General features: G+C 33.2%; 2 protein-coding genes across 4 annotated transcripts; both read left to right on the forward strand.

The window, feature by feature from the left end:
* Nucleotides 1-2,973: 2,973 nt before the first annotated feature.
* Nucleotides 2,974-5,738, forward strand: LOC142547149 (putative protein phosphatase 2C 43). Its single transcript, XM_075655270.1, has 4 exons — nt 2,974-3,277; nt 3,716-4,080; nt 4,906-5,142; nt 5,229-5,738. The coding sequence occupies exons 1-4, from the start codon at nt 2,974-2,976 to the stop codon at nt 5,463-5,465; spliced, it is 1,143 nt and encodes a 380-aa protein (XP_075511385.1). The 3' UTR covers nt 5,466-5,738.
* A 6,526-nt stretch (nt 5,739-12,264) lies between these two features.
* Nucleotides 12,265-18,709, forward strand: LOC142547150 (18 kDa seed maturation protein-like). Of its 3 annotated transcripts, XM_075655273.1 has the most exons (3): nt 12,265-12,455; nt 12,536-12,703; nt 18,467-18,709. In XM_075655273.1, exons 1-3 carry the CDS (start codon nt 12,369-12,371, stop codon nt 18,569-18,571), a joined length of 360 nt encoding a protein of 119 aa, XP_075511388.1. In that variant the 5' UTR covers nt 12,265-12,368; the 3' UTR covers nt 18,572-18,709. The 3 variants fall into 3 exon arrangements, with proteins under 3 accessions (XP_075511388.1, XP_075511387.1, XP_075511386.1); XM_075655272.1 differs by lacking the exon at nt 18,467-18,709 and having other exon boundaries at nt 12,536-12,975; XM_075655271.1 differs by lacking the exons at nt 12,265-12,455; nt 12,536-12,703 and adding an exon at nt 18,012-18,201 and having other exon boundaries at nt 18,278-18,709.
* Nucleotides 18,710-20,008: the final 1,299 nt, after the last annotated feature.

The raw sequence follows: 20,008 nt of genomic DNA on the forward strand, positions 1-20,008 counted from the left end.
AACTGGAGCTTCTAGGCCTTGAGGCCTCCGACAGCATATTGAAGTACAGTCTTAAGACTAACTTCCCAAAGTTGAAAATTCCACATGTCTCATGGTGTGAAGAACCATCGCCTGTTGTTTGGTCACAATTGTTGAATTTGTGGATGGAGTCCAATTACGAATCGCCAATTTGTGTAGTACTGAATAAAATGTTGTTAGATTTGCTGCGGACAGCCGCAGAGTGAGCTGGGAAAACAGTAATGAGCCCCCCAGTGAGTATGGAAGTAACATCATGAATATCGGGGTGAGCTGGGAAAACAGTAATTAGTTTTAGCAGAAGCTAACAATTCCAGCAGCAACTAATATTTCAGAAGCTGTCATTTTTTCAAGCAGATAGAATCCAACAGCAGAAGAGTTCAGTAGCGCGAGATTGCAGCAGACAGCTACTAATTCTGCTTATGACTTGTAACTGAAGCATTTAACATGGAATAAAGGCTGTTAATGACACATAATGGCATATTATGGCCATTAAGTGGGAGGCTAACAGTCAGAATTTTTGCCTATAAATAAAACCCTCAAATCTCTGAATTGGTGTTACACAAATCTTGATTTATCACTTGAAATTCGAGCTAAGAGAGTGCCATTTTCGAGCAGAAAAATCCAGTAGCGAGATCAAGCGGATTCCAGACTTCAACCGAAACTTTCTAGCAAATTACTGTAAGTGGACTTATGTATAAATATCTTGAAATCAGTTTGATAATTTCTATTTTGAAGTAAAGTATATGTATTTTTTATCTCTGATTTTTGAAGCACTGAAACCTAGTGAACTAATGGTAGAAATATATATTCTGAACATTACTGAATTCTGATTACTGATTACTGGCCTCACCCCTTAGAAGAGAGAACATATATGAGACTGATATCAGTATAGCCATGAAATTCACAAACGTGCTCAGTGCTTGCTTGCTTGCTAAATTTTAAGTTCTGATTTCTTTTCTGAAACATGTTATTCCTGAATACCGATTCCTGTTCTGAAAGTAAGAGTTTTTGTATATTATTTGTATTATTGTTTCTGTTGAAAATGATTTTGAAAACTGTGAGTTATGCCCACCCCCGTTTATTGAGTGACGACCATATCACTCATCCACCAAACCCATCTCAGATAAGAACAATGAATAAATGTTAGAAGCAAAAGAGCAGAATCAGTTTTGGGGCTGGTGAAGAAGACTGTTGTCTCTCAGTTCTAATTTATGTTTTTCCGCTGCATCTGTTAAGACGTTGTTATGTCTGGTTTTTATATTTCCGATGTAAAACATTAGTTATTTGAGTCTGTATCAGACAATGAAATATTCAGTATTATGAATAAACAGACTGATTTCTAAATTTTGTACTTCTTAGGCACGTTGTTTTCGAATGTAAATTTGAGAGCAACACCGGTGTCGACCAACCCCGTCCCTGGGACGTGACATTTGGTCCAATTGGAGCCTCGTCATTGGAAATTCGATCTATGTTAGAGCTTGCTACTTTCACTTCTCTTCATCATGTGCGGCCAATGTTGCGGTACATCTTTTAGGCCGCAAAACTTTGTTTCTCTTTTCGAATCTTGAATGGCTAGATTCATTAATCTTGTAAGTTGGAGCTTATCAAATTAATTCTATGCAACGTTTTCATTTTAAAAAAATTCGGCTAATTTATCATATTATAATTATATAATTATGACATATAGTAATTAAATGTTAATATAGTGTGCAGTAAATTGCTCTGATCGTGGACTTCAGCTTTCCTCTCTTCCACGGCAGTCTCTGCTACATCTTCTCTCTACGGAATATTCACATAAAAATTTATCTCCGGGAAAAAGAAAGAAGATTCGTTTATACATTCCAAGATTTAAGCATATTTTACCTCACAGAACCCCAATCCCACTTACAATTTAGCCAGATCCATTTTCTTTCTGAGCCATTTCAGGCAAGATTCGACTTGTTTTTGCAAGCTTCTGATCAATCCCATGTAAGATTGGTTCAAGATCTCCACTTTTTTTTTACATTAATTAAATCCTTTTTTTTTTCCTTTGTTAGTCACTGATTGAATCCTCGTACGGTTTTCTTCTTCCGCCCCCATCACATATTGTTAACTGAGTCTATAAATAAAAAAAACTCTTGTGAAATTTGATAAAACTCAAAATTTTCTCGGCAGTAGTCTGCATTGATCGGTTCTTTTTATCTTTTTTCAGTTTGTTGTTATCGCGATTTGAGTTAGAATATTGGTTAGTTGTTTTTATTAATTTTCCACTTTTATTTTCTTTCAAATCACTGTGCCATCTTGAATAGAAGTGTGCAAGTCTTTGTCGAGTTCCTTTGTATTTAACTAATACAATCAGTACTATGCGTATTTCAGTTTTGAATCTAAGTTTGATTTTTGTTATATGATCACAGTTCTTGTTTTTTTTCCTCTTCTGGTTTCACTGTAATATTAAAACAGCCTTGAAATTGGAGTTGTGGGGTTTTATCACATCAGCCAAATGTCAACCCTCACTAGATCAATATACTGATTGTATTTTTTTTTTTTACAATTTTGTTGTGTAATAAGGAGGAGTATTTCTTTGTTTACCTCTTTGTCCAAACCTTAATAACTTTTTTAAACATTTTTTTCTTTGTGATACAATTTCAGATATATAGTTCTATTTTGGATTCCTTGAATTACTTGCCCTTCGTGTCCTATTCTAAAACATTAACTGTTGCCTCTTGATTCTAGAACATCCTGTTCTTGGATTTCATTTTATTCATATTGTCTTACCTTTTAGAGTTGGGTGGAATAGTTCTCTGCTGACTGTTTAAAATTAAAATCTTGCTTGTATACAAGTACTCTTGTTTGTCAGGCTTGTTGTCTTACTACGTCATTCTATGTAGTGTGGTGCAATTGTTAATTTTGGTTTGGATTAGTTCCCTGCCTCAACATCAGAATCTTTGATTGCACTGAATCGGAGGGAAATGAGGGATGTGTTCTTGGTTGGGAACAACAGTATCCACATGTCTGCGCCCATTCAGTCGATATGCCCGTATGAGCAAGGACGATGATGAGGATTTGGGAGGTGCAGATGACACACTTCTTTGGTCTAGAGATCTCGAAAGGCATTCGCATGGTGAGTTCTCAATTGCAATGGTTCAGGCTAATGAAGTTATCGAGGATCAGAGCCAGGTAGAGACAGGCCAAAATGCCACCTTTGTTGGCGTGTATGATGGCCATGGTGGACCTGAGGCTTCAAGATACGTTTGTGATCACATCTTTTATCATCTACTTAGTGAGGCTTCATTCCCTTTTACTTTTCTATAATTACTTTAAGTTACTGTCAGAACCAAAACTTGTGTAAAGAGACAGAAATCATAATTTTATGTATATGGTGAAATGTTTAAGTCTTTGCCTTGAGCTGCCACCTGAATTTTCTCTTATAAAAGTTTCTAATGTGTCGAGTACTTGGGCTTAAAGTCGAGTTATTCATATGGAAGCAACAAATGTTTTTAAGTTTAGTTACTAATTTGATTAACTTGCATCAAAAGACAACCTTTTTTTTGTTTTTTTTTTGTGTGTGTGTGTGTTTATATTTCTATCTCTGGATAAAGCAAGTATTATTACACAAATAGGAATTTTCTTGAGGTGCAAGTTGATATATGTTACATTTTTCTCTACAAGTTTGTGAATGGAGTTAGCAAATGCTTGGAATGACCCTTTCTATTTACAGGACTTGCTCGAGAAAACGGTAAAATTTCTGAAGATGTTATTAGGAATGCATATTCTGAAACAGAGAATGGTTTTCTAACTTTTGTCAGAAGAGCTTATGCAATCAAACCGGGAATTGCTGCAATCGGTTCTTGTTGTCTAGTTGGAGTTATCTGGAACAGTACATTATTTATCGCTAATCTGGGAGATTCGAGAGCTGTAATGGGTTACTTAGACAGATCAAACAAAATTGTTGCTGAGCAGCTGACAAGAGATCATAATGCTAGTATGGAGGAAGTTAGAAAAGAACTTAGAACTTTACATCCAGAAGATCCGCAAATCCTAGTTTTAAAGCAAGGTGTTTGGCGCGTCAAAGGCATTATACAGGTTTACCACCCATTACCTATGAAGAAGTGTTTGGTAGTCTACGGGTTATGCATCTCTTGTTTTCTTCATGTTGTTCGAGGCTCACTCATAACGAAATATTATTTTACTATACTACAACGTGTGAAACATATGGACTGACATTTGGATTTAAATTGAAATATTCCCATCCGTTCAAATATTACAGAATCTTGATTGAAAATTATCATGATGTACACACTACTTGGTTATCAAAATAACATCATCATATAAAACAAGCTGCATATAGTCAATATATGGTCACTTCTTTGCTACTTGTGCTTTGTTTAGACGTGTTATGGTAAGTTAATTTTGAAGACGAGTTCAAATTGGCTGTCTAAACCAGTGGAAGTAAGGGAACAAGGTTAAAACAATGCATCAGGTTTAATATTTCTTTTTCCTGCAAGGCTTCAATTAGTTTCATACAGAGCATATGCGCTCTCATGCAGAGTGAAGTTTTCAATTTATTTTATTGATCTTTGAATGAGCTATTGAAGTTTGAAGACGATTATATGTATATAGGCATGTTGATCCCATGGTTTAGCTTTGATTTGCTATTACTTTGGCGCATAACCTTCAATCCCTTGGTTCTATTTTGCAGCTTTTGGTTTTTTTTTTTGGTGGTTAATTTTGCTGCTTGGTTCTACATGCGAAAGTTTATAGACAACCATAAATCAAGATTTTGTGTTATATATATATATATATTTACCGATATGATGAACTCTTTGATTCTCTTTACGGCATTGTCAGAGTTTTTTGCCACTTGTCATTTTATGATTTTGTGAAAGGACATATCCATGTTTGTTCCAGGTTTCAAGATCCATTGGCGATGCCTATCTGAAGCGATCAGAGTTTGCCCTGGATCCATCTTTTCCAAGATTTCACCTTCCTGAACCTCTTCGTCGTCCAGTTCTAAGAGCTGATCCGGCCATTTCTACAAGAGATTTACGACGTGACGACAAATTTGTCATTTTTGCTTCTGATGGTCTTTGGGAACACTTGACAAATCAGGAGGCTGTTGAGATTGTACACAACCACCCAAGGCCGGTATGTTACACGCTCTGATATTTGATCTTAATCTTTTCTTTCGTTCAATAATATTTTTGCCTTCCCATTATTTCACGGCCTAGTAGGGTGTAGCTCGAAGACTTCTTGTATCAGCTTTGCGAAAGGCTGCTAAGACTAGGGAGATGCCGTATAATGAAATCAAGAAACTTGATCCCGGGGTCAGGAGACATTTTCATGACGATATTACCGTCATCGTCATCTTCATAGACCACGAGATGTTGGCAATTAGAAACTCTCCACCTCTTGTCTCAGTACGAGGATTCATCGATGCTGATGGACCATCAAGTTTTAATTTTCAGTAACTGATTAGTGATGCAAATGCAAATTTGAAGGCTGCTTACTCAGGAAAGGCCTGTTGCAGCAAGTTTTGAGTTTTTCTGCCTATGCTCTCTCTTTATGTCACATCTTTTTTACATTTTGAACATGATTATTTTCAATCTCAATTTTCGCTCTCTCACATGTTTCTTCTGCACAGAGCCAGTTAGTTCTATTTTGTACTTTGGTTTTTCGCGACGACGGATTTCAAATTCTAATGCCCACTTGGTTCAATAAATAAACCTGCTTTGTTGACATGATTCAAATCCATTGTTCTATTTGTTTATTTTCTTGCTTTCCTTGCTCCTCCTAGTTTATAAAAAATATTATTGTTTAATAATACTCATCGATTCTTGATCCTCCTGCACTTATTGTGGTCGAGTTCTACTGTATTGACTGATTTTCAAACACACATTTAGCTTCCGAATTGTTTATTTTAATGTTTTTTAATAATTTTATTAGGTGCATACACATAATTAAGATAATAAATATGTGCATTAATCGAATGATTTTTGAACGTACACATTTACTTTCCAAATTATTTATTTTAACGTCCTTTAATAATTTCATTAGGTGCATGTACATAATTAATATATAAATGCATAATATTAATGCCGAGATGAAATTAATTTATTAGAAATTAAATGCTTTACATCTTTTTCATATTAGAATTAGAGGTAGAATTAAATTTTCTAATTATATTTGCAGTCCATATTATATAAACACGTGTGTATAAATGGACAAAAACTTGTGTGAGCCGGTCTCACGGGTCGTATTTTGTGAGACATATCTCTTATTTGGGTCATCCATGAAAAAATATTACTTTTTATGCTAAGAGTATTAGTTTTTATTGTGAATATCGGTAGGGTTGACTCGCCTCACAGATAAAAATTCGTGAGACCGTCTCACAAGAGACCTACTTGTATAAATGTATATATATGTAAGTACATACACATTTATATATTTAATAATAATTAGATACTTATACATTTGAAACTCATGTTTACGTACTTGTATATTTATTATAACCGAAACGTGGAAACTAAAGTTTTCGAAATCGATTGTTTTTGGGTCAAAATTTTATAATTTAATTAATGTTCCTTTCTTATGAATAATATAACCCGATGGACATGTATGTTATTTAATTAATGTCATCATTATTTTGGGATTTTTTCCAAGTTGTATTTATTCCATTCCTTAAGTTATGTGTCGATTTACTGTACCATATTCCATTCCTTACGGAGACAAGTGGTTTGTTGATGCAGGCAAGAAGAAGTAAAGGGATTTGGTATCAAAGCTTTGTTTCTTTAAAGTAGAAACTTGGACCATTTTAATGAATACTTTATATTATATTGGTGAGAGGGTTGTGATTTTCTTTGCTTGTTATATATAATAATGGTAATATGGAGATGCATCAACTTCAATGAAACTCGCATGAATGCATATTTTGATGTCTCTAGTCCGAGTGTAACATTAAGCATGATTATTAGAGGTAGACGATTAAACGAATCGAATTGAACCGAATATGCTGAAAATTTAAAGTTCAAATTCGGTTCGAAATAGATAATATTAGAAGTTCGAAAAATTTAAAACTTTTCGTTCGCGTTCGACTCCGACTCCGGCTCAAAAGATTTGAACATATTTACTAATCATTCGAATTATTGCTCGAAATATTATATTTATTATATATTTATGTTATATTAATATAATATCAAAGGTTGCGAATGACTCATGAACAATCGAACAATATAATTTAAGATCGAGTACGGCTCCAAAAAAACTTTGAACATCTTCGAATTCGATAAATTCGAGTACAAATCAAAGGCTCGATTTTTTGCCCCTAATTAAGGGTCACACAATTAGTTTTGGAGTAGAGAACAGAGTATATATTTTAGAAAAAAAAGTTCAATTTTTTTTTTTTTTTTTGCTTGAGATGATGGTTGTAATTATTTGCTTCTTGTGTGAGAATTATGCTCTTTTCTCGATTAAATTGGTGTCAATTAAATAGGAAAACTTTTAAGTATGTTAAGTTTCAAACTAATTAATATATTTGACTCATGAATCATTAATTTTAATATGTTGATTAAAACTTTTCATTGTTATCCTTTGCGGTCACCAAACTCAATATTTCCTTATCGGGTTTTTTTCTTGTAAAATCTATTTGAGTTTCTATTAAACAAGTACTTTAATTGTGTGTTGGGTCATGTTTGGATCGAATGAGGTAAACAAAACTAAGTCAATAATAATTCGAAATGATATTATTAGCCTGATTTGGGGTTCTATTCTTTTTTGCAAAAACTTGTGTGAGACGGTCTCAAGGGTGGGTCGTATTTTGTGAGACAAATATCTTATTTGTGTCATCCATGAAAAAGTATTATTTTTTTATGTTAAGAATATTACATTTTATTGTGAATATCGGTAGGATTGACCCGTCTCACAGAAAAAGATTCGTGAGACCGTCTCAAAAGAGACCTACTCATTCTTTTTATGCACCTAGGCATTTAAAAAATTAATAATTGTGCGGACTTGGTTAAAACATATCAACTTCAACCAATAGCTCCAATTTATATAAATCTTGATATAATAATTGTACACAATCAAGAATCTTTTAATGTATATTAGTTTTTTACTTACTAATAGTTTACTTCCTCATATAAGCTAATTTGTTTTTAACAAAAAACATTATACCTTTAGTATTATATTAACTATATATTTAGAAGTACATTCAGAATTAAGATAAAGAATGATAAATATGAAGATGAGAGTTTCACTTAGTAAAATTTGTGAAAAATGCCGACTATATCTTAGACGGAGGCGCATTATAATAATTTGCTCCAATCACAGACATAAACAAAGATAAAGATAATCAGACTTGCTACAAGGTTCAATGTAAAAATAATAACGAACTCAAATTTATGAAATGCTAAAATATGGCAAAAGCTATACCGAGAATTGGTTCACCTAGGAATATAATGTACTAAGAATAAGAAATTGATTGATTACTTATCCTTACTTTGTTCAATACTTGACTCAAATTCTATAAAAGATTAGTGTCATGCACCATTATTTTATCTAAATATATTAGTTTATCATCTTTATATTATGTATCATTCATCATCTCATCTACGAGCCAAACTAAGCCTTACAAAATTAACTTATTCGTGTACACATTTAAACAAAGATAGCTCAAAACAAATAAAATAAAGTTCTTTCCAAATTTTTAAAAAGTAAAAAATATTTCATCTTAACTTATAATTCATTTATTTTCAGGTGATATAATGTTTTTCCGATTATTTTTTTCCCAGAAAAATTACCACAATTGTCGTATAAATTGGTCTGTTAATTAGGTTTCGCCATTTTAAACATTCAAAAGTTTGGTTTTATTGCAATAAGTTACTATTTTTACAGTACTTTTAATTCTCTGTGGCAGCATGCAGACTTGATGTTGGATATTACTTCCATCCTAGACCTCTCGTTGGCGATCATGCACGTGTTTTGATCATCTGCTGGTTTCCCGGTGAGTCTTTGCGCCTCTTCTCTGAAGTTTGCATCATCTATCTCAATTATTTGCGGCGCAATCACTTGTATTATTAGGATTCTTGGCTTCATTTTGGATATGATATGTGAGTTCTTGTTCATGGATAATGCAAATGGAGCAGCAGTGTTTGGGCAGGCACAAATTTGTTTCTCCATCCAACTGAGGAGGATTGATATACTGCGTTTCTTGGTAAGGACATAGAGATGTCCAAACATGCAGATGGGTAGTCATATGATGATTATACCGAACAACCCTCCCTCAGACTTTCCAAGTGGTTATCATTCATCGAGCAGATCAATCCGTGGTTATGATTGTACACCATTAGTCCTTACGACCCGGGACAACACTGAGGTTCTATCTGCTAGGGTTGTGCTTTGACTCGTTTATCGGCTCCAGGAGAGTCATCAGGTAGCGATGTTGGGTACAGTTACGACACATATAGGAGCCAGTGCATTGTAGTCGGGGATTCACTGCTCACCTATTGGTGTGGATATCCTGTGTGATCTGATGAAATAATAGTGCGTGGAATCTCTGGCCAGAGTATGAGATGTACGTTAGAGAAAAAGTTCTCCAATAGTACATGCGATGCCACTATTTATATGTATCACATAGTTATCGAATTAATATGCAACCCTCGATAAACCAATGGTTGCAGATTCGATCGGGATATATGAGATGAAGGGACCGTACTGTACGCTAATCATAATCGACTGGTTCTTGCAGGCACTATCAGTGATACCTAGGGAACCGGAACCATGGGGCGATGCTACTAGACGCTCTTACCATGGTTCGATGGGTTTAATCAGAAATATGATTTCTGACATTCTCATGATCAATTGTTGATACATAGAATGGGGCAAATAAGGGTAAGCCCGAATAAAAGATTATGTCCTGAATCACAAGGAGTTGTGAACCCACGGCTAGCTGTATCCCTGAACCATTGAGGGTCACACAAACACTGGATCGTTTGTTCCCGTTGAGAGAATAAATTCAAGGAGTTGAATTTATATTATATAGTAAATTCAAGGAGTTAAATTTATGATAATTAAGTTTTGGGAGAATAAATTCAATGATTTGAATTTATAAAATCTGATAATTTAATTTATTAAACTCAAAAGTTGAGTTCATTAAATATTAAATTTTGGAGGTAATAAAATTCAAGAAGTTGAATTTATAATTTAAACAATAAATTCAAATGTTGAATTTATAATCGATTTAATTTATTAAGCTCAAAAGTTGAGTTTATTAAATATTAAATTAAAATTGGTGGGAAGTATGTTTAATGGGCTTGTAGGAGTACAAGTCCAACATAATAAATAATTAAAGTTCTTAATGAACTTTGATTAATTAATTAAACTAGTTGGACTAGCTCAATTAATTAATCAAGCACATTAATATTAATTATGATTATTAAGTGATTGCTTAAATATAAATAGGAGTTAGCATGGCATAACCCTAGTCTCCACCACTATTGTGTTTTCAAAAAACACACCTTCTCCACATCTCAAATTTCGGCCAACCCCTTTGCCAAAAAGGGTTTGAGCCGTCTCTCATACTTTGATCTCCAACGTTAAAACTTCTTTCAAATTTTCTAGTGCAATTTGGAAGAGGATCAAACCTTCTATTCGTAGACATGATTAGAAGAATAAAGAAAGGATTTTGAAGATCGTTCGTAGGGATTCATCAAGAGCTAGATCCGTCTATACCGGATTAGTTGGAGCCAAGTGATTTAATTCACCAAAAGTATAAAATTCTAACGCCCTATTAATGTTTATTCATAAAATCATACGAATGCTCAAACATATATATTTTGATTGTCAAAATAAATTAAAAAATTTTAAACTTTCACTGTGTTTTGGGCACGAGAAAAACGAGATCCAACAGCCATACACAATTACATATCAAGAAATAAAATCTGTAGAATAAAATAAAAACGTTATTCCACCAAATATATCTATTTTGTTATATAAAAGATATGACGTTCATAATAACAAACTTAGATAACATCAAAACACTTTACTCCATATGCCTCATAAAAAACATTCACCTCAACTTGATTCATGCTTTATAAGGAAAAAACCTTCCCTAAAAAACTTTCCTTCTAATTGAACTCATTCCCAAAAAAAAAAGGTATAATTTGATCAAATCTGCTAAGCTAAAAATAATTTTGTGTGATCTTTTTAATATAATTTGATCAATATAAAAATAATAACATTGTATGCTCGTGTTAGTATTTGATATATATATATATATATATATATATATATATATATATATATGATGCAATCCGGGTTATACGGATGAGCCGGTTCAGGTGCTCTACCAAATCTGCTATCAAGATATTGAGGGAAATATGAGCGAAGTGTGTCTGAACCAAAAGCTTCTTTCCCGGACAAAAGGGATGACCTGCACTCAAGAAGATAACCAAGTGAATGAGCGCCGGAGAGGTGTCCGGCGTCGCCACTCCGATACATAAGTCAGTGAATTATTCAACAAAGAACCAATGTAACCAAGTGATGGTTGTCATATTAGTGTGAATGAAAGGCTTTGAACAATAATTGAGCAATGAATGCTAGTGTATCCAATATCTGTGAATGAATTAAATGCAACGAGAGAACCTGATATTTATAGTAGGAGAAATGATGATGATCTTTGTTCTGCGTGCTACCTACTAATTATAGTGGGGCGGCTGATCATACCCTATGTTGTGACATGTCAAATCTCACACTAGTCACATCCACCCTACCTAATTTTGTCAACCATTTGGATTGGTGTCAGAGATGGGACAACCGCTCATATCCTATTTTGCTAGTATACTCAAGTGCGATGCTCATATCGAGGTAGCCTGAGTAAAAAGTTCCCGGGAACTTTCACGAGAGCCCGGACATTCGATAGCCCGGTGGAAATGTCTCGGGAATTTGCCTAAAAGCCCGAGCACAATTCATACCCCTGAACCGGACACAATCTACGACCCAAGTTATCCTGGGGCATCAATATATATATATTGATAATAAAGAACGAAAAAGCTTCCACCACGTTCTCTCATACTGCATAATATTCCTCTTTGAAAAAACCAAAGATTAAGTCATACGTGTTCAATGTGAACGAATTGGATAAAAAAATATAATAAATGGGAACAAAAACCTTATCCTTGTTACCATCACGAGGTTACACTTGTCAAGAAATCCTTGTATATTTCATTTCCGGATCTCCACGTATGCATCAACTCCCACGCTGACTTTCTATTTATAGCCTTGCAAATCTCTTGTGAAATCATTCGAGTTCAATCTGTTAATACAATCTTGTGTAATTTTCTGGGAAGTTGCTATACAGTTCTACAGAATTTGACAAAATGCAGGCAGCGAAGGAGACAGCGACTAATGTTACGGCTTCTGCAAGGTCTGGCATGGACAAAACCAAGGCTTCCGTCCAGGGAAAGGTTTGATTAATTTGTACCTTTAACGTAGTAACATCTTTGTTTTGTTGGGCTGTCCGATCAAGCTTTTGTTTGTTTGTCAGGCTGAGGAGATGAAAACTCGTGATCCATTGCAGAAAGAGATGGCCGCCCAAAAGAAAGAGGCGAAGATTCAGGAGGCCGAGCGCGAGAAACAGGGGGCGGTTCATCAGAACAATCTAGCCAGGCATGAGGCGGACGCTGGTGGTTTTGGGCACGGACACACCGCCACCGGTGGCGGCACGACAGGCACTGGGGGAAACCACCATACAGCTCACAAGGCCGGGGGGGCTGTCCCTGGTGGAGCTGGACATGTCGGGGGTGGACACCTGACTGGGACGGGACACCATGCTATCTAAAGCGTTAAATTAATTGCAGCCCAGTATTAGAACGAGGGTTTGTGATTGATGGAAAGTAACGGTGTCTTGTGTGTGTATTAATATCTCATGTAATTTCTACTTTGTTGAATAAATTGTGGTAATAAAAAACCCCTATTTGATCTAAATTTCTTGACAAAAGACTTCCATGGAGAGAGAGAACTTTTTAAAATAAGCCTTTTATGAAATATGTCAAAAATACACTTTTAAATGTTTTAATTCATTTATTGAATTAATTAGGTTGGGTTTAGATGGAAGATTTTAAATCTATATATTTAAATTGTATTTGTCTTGTTTTAAAAAAAAATAATATCATATATTTTAAATTTATTCATCATTTGTCTATATAGATAATTAGAATGAATTTCAAAAAATTCATCTTATTGATATATAAATAATTATTATTTTGTTTTAAAATTTGATATATTATATTATTTTTTATTGTAACAATAAAAAATATAATTGAAAAAAAGTAAGTCTCTTGTGAGACGGTCTCACAAATCTTTATCAGTGAGACGGGTCAATCTTACCGATATTCACAATAAAAAGTAATATTATTTGCATAAAAAGTAATATTTTTTCATGGATGACCCAAATAAGACATCCGTCTCACAAAATACGATCCGTGAGACCGTCTCACACAAGTTTTTGCCATGAAAAAAAAAAGCCAAAATCCATCACCCTGGCAATGGCTAGTCCTCTAAACTTAAAGATTTTGGTTTGTATCCCATCCGCTGCAAATTGTCCGAGAGGGAAGTTAGAATCTTTTTTATCGTATCTGATGATGCTAGCTTAGTAGAAAGAACGAGCCAACTAGGGAATCGAATCCGATGATGCTATATAGCTAAGTCGGAAGAAGAATCTGCCGGAGTGGCTTCAAAATCCTAATGACTTGGGTTCAAATTTCATCGGCTAGTCAGATGTTTACTGAGTTCTATTTTCGTTGTATTATAAAATTAAAATAAAATGACGATTTAGCAATTATTTTAAAAAGTTTGTTTTTAAAAAATGAAACAAAAGCTCATGATAATTGGCCTAGTCTAGCCCACCTTCTAAATCCACTTCAAAGTGTGCCCAAATTGTGAATCATAATTTATATCCAAATCAAGGTCAATTCAAATGAATTCCCCATTGATAATCGAAGTTGCAAATCCATGCCAAAAATATAGAGATCCCCTCCAGACCTTTGGATCTTCCCTATGCTTTAACAAATCTTTTTCACCTCCAAGCTTCGTCCAAAATAAAATAAAAGTTCATGACGTGTTATGATTTTGAGATGATTGATTAAATTTATTTAAAAAAATTTATAAAACTTATAAGCTGTTTTAAGAGCTTATGAACAGTAGAAGTTTGTTTTAAAAACAATTAATTTTTTTTGGATAAAATAAGACAATGGATCTTAAAAGATGTTGATATTTTTGTAGAACCCTATAGCTGGTGGTAATTGTGCAACTCAAATCTTTTAAACCGCACAGTAGCTCAAGCATCACGGTTCGATCGCTCTACCAAGCAGGGACAATTATTGCACTCAACAATCTCCCTCCCAATAATTGCGCTCCTTGCAATCAATGAGAATCGAACCCGTGACCTTGGCTCTGATACCAATTGTAGGATCGAGCGTTTGCCGCTTTACCAAAAGCTATAGCTGATGGTAATTGTGTAACTCAAATCTTTTAAACCACACAGCAGCTCAAGCATCACGCTTCGATCGCTCTACCAAGCAGGGACAATTATTGCACCCAAACAATTTTTGTTGTTATAAGATCTCTTCAAATGATAGTTATCAAAAATGACATAACATTATAGAAAAAACAATAATTATTTTTAACATGTTATTTATTAAATATGATAATGTTAATCACAAATATAACAGTAACTAATATCGTTATTAATACTACTAATAGTTATAATATTTTAATGATTATTATCTATTTCTAGTTAAATTATTATATAATTAAAATAAATAATAAGTTATAATAAAATTTATAATATTAGTTACTGCCATTATTTATTATATATTATATTACTATTACCATTATTACTTGCATGATATATTATACGAGGGTAGATTTGAGATATAATAAATTTAATTGGTCTGGAAAGATATTTAAATAAGATAAAAAAAAATCCAAACTTTTTTAACAATTGTTAAACAACTTATTTTAACTGCATATAATCTCTTTTTTTAAAAAATTTACTAAACAAATTTTAATAGCTTATGAGCTTTAAAACAACTTATAAATTGTTTTGAACAAATTATAAGCTGAGCCACACACACTCTTTTGTCCATAACAATAACAATATTTTATGATATATAGTATGGAAAAAGATGAAAAAAACCAATAATTTAGAATACATTAAAATCTAATGTCCACTAACTCGAAAACAATCCTTTTTTTTCATTTTGGAAAAGTCTGTATTCGATAAATCAATAGATATTTCATTTTTATCTAAGAAAGATACGAGATCATCTTATTAAAAAAAGGTAAATTGGAAATAATTCTCCAAACTAAAACATAATTTATCCCAACTCCTTGCATCCAATAAAAACTTTGTTTAAACTCCCTAAAATGCTAAAATGACAAAAATACCCTAATATTTATTGATTTTAATTGATTTATTTACCTAGGCCAGAAATGATACTCCAATGCTCCAATTGAGAGCATATAAAGAACTCCGACCAGAAGAAATAAAATTACTCAAGATTGCTTCACACTAGAATGAGGTAGAGTTTGAATTGAAAGTATTCGTAGAAGATGCCAAGAAAAATATCGAAAAAAATTACAATGAACATCATTTGGTATAGTGAGATAAAAAATCAACTCAAAGTCAACCTTAAAATCAAATATGACAGATTATGAATTTGTCATATGCAAGCATATCGGTTAATATAATTTATCAAAAAGATATGCATATTATTATTATCAATAAACATTTGGGGCTTGGACTAATCAAAAAAAGAATCATCATACATCAATCCAGAATTTCTGGTAAGAAATCATGGTAAGATAAAAAAACAAACTCGGATTGATTATTAATTATCAAGAAATTAATAAAATATTGGAGATTGATAGGTATTTTATACCTAGTAGAAAACATTTAATTAGTTTTATATGCAACGCAAAAATATTATCTAAAAGATGGAAGAAGAATGTGATAAATTCACTCATTTCTCCAAACCACAAGGACGCTATATTTGGAAAATCTTACTAATAGGATTGACTAATTCATCTCAGATATTTCAAAGAAAATGGATAATTTATTTAAAGATTATTTTAAATTCATGTTTGTCTATATTGATTATGTTTTAATAGCATCTAAAAATATGAAAGAACATATCAAAGACTTAAAGATTTCTCTAAAGTTTGTAAGAAAGAAGGATTGATTCTATCTGGAAAAAAAAAGCAGTCATTGCTATAAAAAAGATTGAATTCATCATAATAAAAATCGATGAGTCATGAATAATTTTGCAAGAACATATAAAAGAAAATGTGCAAAATATTCTAAACGTACAAAAAGAAAAGAAACAACTTCAAATATCTTTTTAGGAGTTGTTAATTTTGCTAGGATATTTATTAAAAATCTAGCAAAACACAAAAAGTTTTTATTCCATTATTGAAAAAAGATACAAAATTTATATGGGCACAAGAACACACAAAAGAGCTTATCCAACTAAAGGATATTTGTAAAAAAAACTTCCAAAAATGGTTATTCTTTAAGATAAAGATGACCTGCTATTATATACAAATGCCAGTGATTATTGTTGGCCAACAGTTTTTATCAAGCTCACACCAAATGGAGAACAACCATGTAGGTATTGGAGTGGTCTATTCTCTGATGCTTACATGAAGCATTTCATTTTATCCAGCTAAGGAGGCCAGATACAAATATTCAGAAATTTATCAAATATCCTCCAATTGTAGAGACATCGCATATTGCTTCATTAACTGAAAATGACATCTCTGCCAAAAGAGCATGAGGTCTATGAGTCTATCTAACCAAGATCGACCTAGAACGGACTGAAAGCATCTTGCAGAAAAAGAACTAAGTGGTAATGGACCACAGAAAAAACAATTTCATCGGGGACCATACAAAAGGAGAAGATTCTCCGATAAAGATAAAGTAGACATATGATCCAATCACTCAATTAGTGGAGGATGAACCACCATTAACAGGAACAATTTGTGTTGACATTCAAATATCACACTTAAAGAAAAGAGATGATAACTGACAATTCATGTGAATGATAGTATTCCTTTAGTTTCTTGCAGTCGCTTTAGTTGAGAATCAAAGAAAAAATTTAAACAGTTTATATATACCATACACATATGATACACCGTCAGCTAGATCACATATATGTTTTAAGTTGGCGGATGGTTTTGTTATAATTGAGATTCGAACTCAATATATCGAGACCAACTTCATATATACTAGCTGAGCTACAAATCATGAACGGAAAATTATGTTTAAAGTAGAGAAGAAACAATATAATTATTACCCACAAACAATCTATATATATGTTCTCTAGATCATATTAAGGTAGTCTTTACAAGAGCTTATTTTAAGTTCTTTCAATTTTCTAACCAATGAAATATTTGAAAATTATAGGCAGAAGATGAGAAAACACTTAAAATAAACTCTTTCAAACACCACATTGAAAATTATACACATGTGGAATAAAATAAAAACGTTATCCTAACGAATATATATGTTCTATTATACAAAAGATGCAGCCTTCATAACATACATAGAGGAAATCAAAATACTTTATTCCATATACCCTAAAAACACTTTCCTTCTAAATTGAACGTAAATTTTTTAAATTGAAAATAATTGTGTACTAATTTTTTAATAAAATTTGATCAACACAAAAAATAAAAACATTGTAACATTTGATTTATATATATTATGATCGTTATTTTAATTTAGACGCACTTTTACCAATAATAATAAAGAAAGATAAGCTTCCACCTCTTTGACAAAAACAAAGATTAAGTCATACGTGTTCAATGTGACAACGAATTGGATAAAAAATATAATAAATGGGAACAAAACCCTTATCCTTGTTACCATCACGAGGTTACACACTTGTCAAGAAATCCTTGAATATTTCATTTCCGGATCTCCACGTATGCATCAACTCCCACGCCGACTTCCTATTTATAGCCTTGCAAATCTCTTGAGAAATCATTCGAGTTCAATCTGTTTATACAATCTTGTGTGAGTTTTCTGGGAAGTTGCTATACAGTTTTACAGAATTTGACAAAATGCAGGCAGCGAAGGAGACAGCGGCTAATGTTACGGCTTCTGCCAGGTCTGGCATGGACAAAACCAAGGCTTCCGTCCAGGGAAAGGTTTGATTTGTACCTTTAACGTAGTAACATCTTTGTTTTGTTGAGCTGTCCGATCAAGCTTTTGTTTGTTTGTCAGGCTGAGGAGATGAAAACACGTGATCCACTACAGAAAGAGATGGCCGCCCAAAAGAAAGAGGCGAAGATTCAGGAGGCCGAGCGCGAGAAACAGGGGGCGGTTCAGCAGAACAAACTCGCCAGGCATGAGGCGGAAGCTGGTGGGTTTGGGCATGGATACACCACCACCGGTGGCGGCACGACAGGAACTGGGGGAAACCACCATACAGCTCACACGGCCGGGGGGGCTGTCCCTGGCGGAGCTGGACATGTCGGGGATGGACACCTGACTGGGACGGGACGCCATGCTATCTAAATTAATTGCAGCCCAGTATTAGAATGAGGGTTTGTGATTGATGGAAAGTAACGGTGTCTTGTGTGTGTATTAATATTTGAAATGCATCTGATTATCTCATGTAATTTCTACTTTGGTGAATAAATTGTGGTTATACTATCTAATAGTTACTTGTTCCTTGTTAATTCAGTCAGTTAAATAAATGAATAAAAAAAACCCTATTTGATTAACATTTCTTGACAAAAGATTTCTGACGATTGCTTGAAGATAGGTTCATAGTAGAACTTGTTGTAAATACATTTGATGCATTCCCCTTTTATGTGTGTCGATCCAATGTTTATAAATATGATCGATACTCAAAATTGTATCGGATGCTCAACAATGCGAATTATGTACGTGTCCTTGTCATCTTTCCAAATATAGTACTTGGCAATTTAAATTTCCTTGGACACTGGTTGAAATAAGCAACCAAGAGAATCTTTATTATATTGTCAATCCTTGGTGAATAAGCTCAGAAGCTAACTGATTGTTGTTCAACTCACAGCACGACGTGACATGGCTTGGTTCGGATTAGTTTATTTCATAGTAGACTTATCAGATTAGTTCTTTCTTTGGATCAGTATGATTCAGTTTGTAAGCTCAGGATCTTTGAGTTTATTATATTAATTAGATTGGATTATTTTAGTTCATATTCATCAAAAGTTAAGTTCAAAATTATATCTTAATACCCACACCATGAGGAAAAAAAATATCTATTAACTCCTTATGTTTTCAAATATTGGGCACACGTATCCATATTTTTTTTCAAATTTTGAGCATACACACCCTTGTTCGTATGTGTTTAAATAGGTACGTATGCTCAAAATTTTAAAATGCATAGAGTTAATAGTCATTGTGAATTTTCAACCACATGAGGATTTATTAGGGGTATTGTAGGTAATTGACCTCTTTTAAATCGTCTTTCATTTATCTTAATAACTCGATATTTCTATGTTTTTGTTATTTTTATCTATTATTTTCTCATGATATGAAATTATTTTTTCATCATATTTATTCATGACGCTTGTATTTTTTTATCAACTATTTGTATCTTTTTTTTCCAATAGCATCTCTTCCATGTCTTTATTTTAGATTTTCTTTTGTTGCTTTGTCATCATTTTGGTTATTAGTGTTAGCCAAGATCGAGAAGATCAGATCACAAAAATTAATTTCTTTTGATTTCGATCATCTCTTCTTCACAAGATCGATTGTTCTACGTATTTAACACGAATTAATTAATTACAACACACAGAAAATAGAGATTACCTTTGAAGCGTGTTACCGATCTTTTCTCTGCACTAGATATACGCTCCAAACCTCCAAGCCTTCTCCGGTGTTCTCTCAAACTCTTAAAGTAGGATTGTGTGTGGTCACAAGTTACAATATCACATATATATATAAAATATTTGTGATATCTTG

Source organism: Primulina tabacum, chromosome 5 (genome assembly GCF_025594145.1).
Source record: "Primulina tabacum isolate GXHZ01 chromosome 5, ASM2559414v2, whole genome shotgun sequence".
NCBI classification, from domain to species: domain Eukaryota; kingdom Viridiplantae; phylum Streptophyta; class Magnoliopsida; order Lamiales; family Gesneriaceae; genus Primulina; species Primulina tabacum.

Coding starts and splice junctions, on each gene's coding strand:
- LOC142547149 (XM_075655270.1), top strand. CDS start 2,974: ATGTGTTCTTGGTTGGGAACAACAGTATCCACATGTCTGCGCCCATTC. Junction 3,278..3,715: donor CATCTTTTATCATCTACTTA/GTGAGGCTTCAT, acceptor TTCTATTTACAG/GACTTGCTCGAGAAAACGGT. Junction 4,081..4,905: donor GCGTCAAAGGCATTATACAG/GTTTACCACCCA, acceptor TGTTTGTTCCAG/GTTTCAAGATCCATTGGCGA.
- LOC142547150 (XM_075655272.1), top strand. CDS start 12,369: ATGCAGGCAGCGAAGGAGACAGCGACTAATGTTACGGCTTCTGCAAGG. Junction 12,456..12,535: donor AGGCTTCCGTCCAGGGAAAG/GTTTGATTAATT, acceptor TTTGTTTGTCAG/GCTGAGGAGATGAAAACTCG.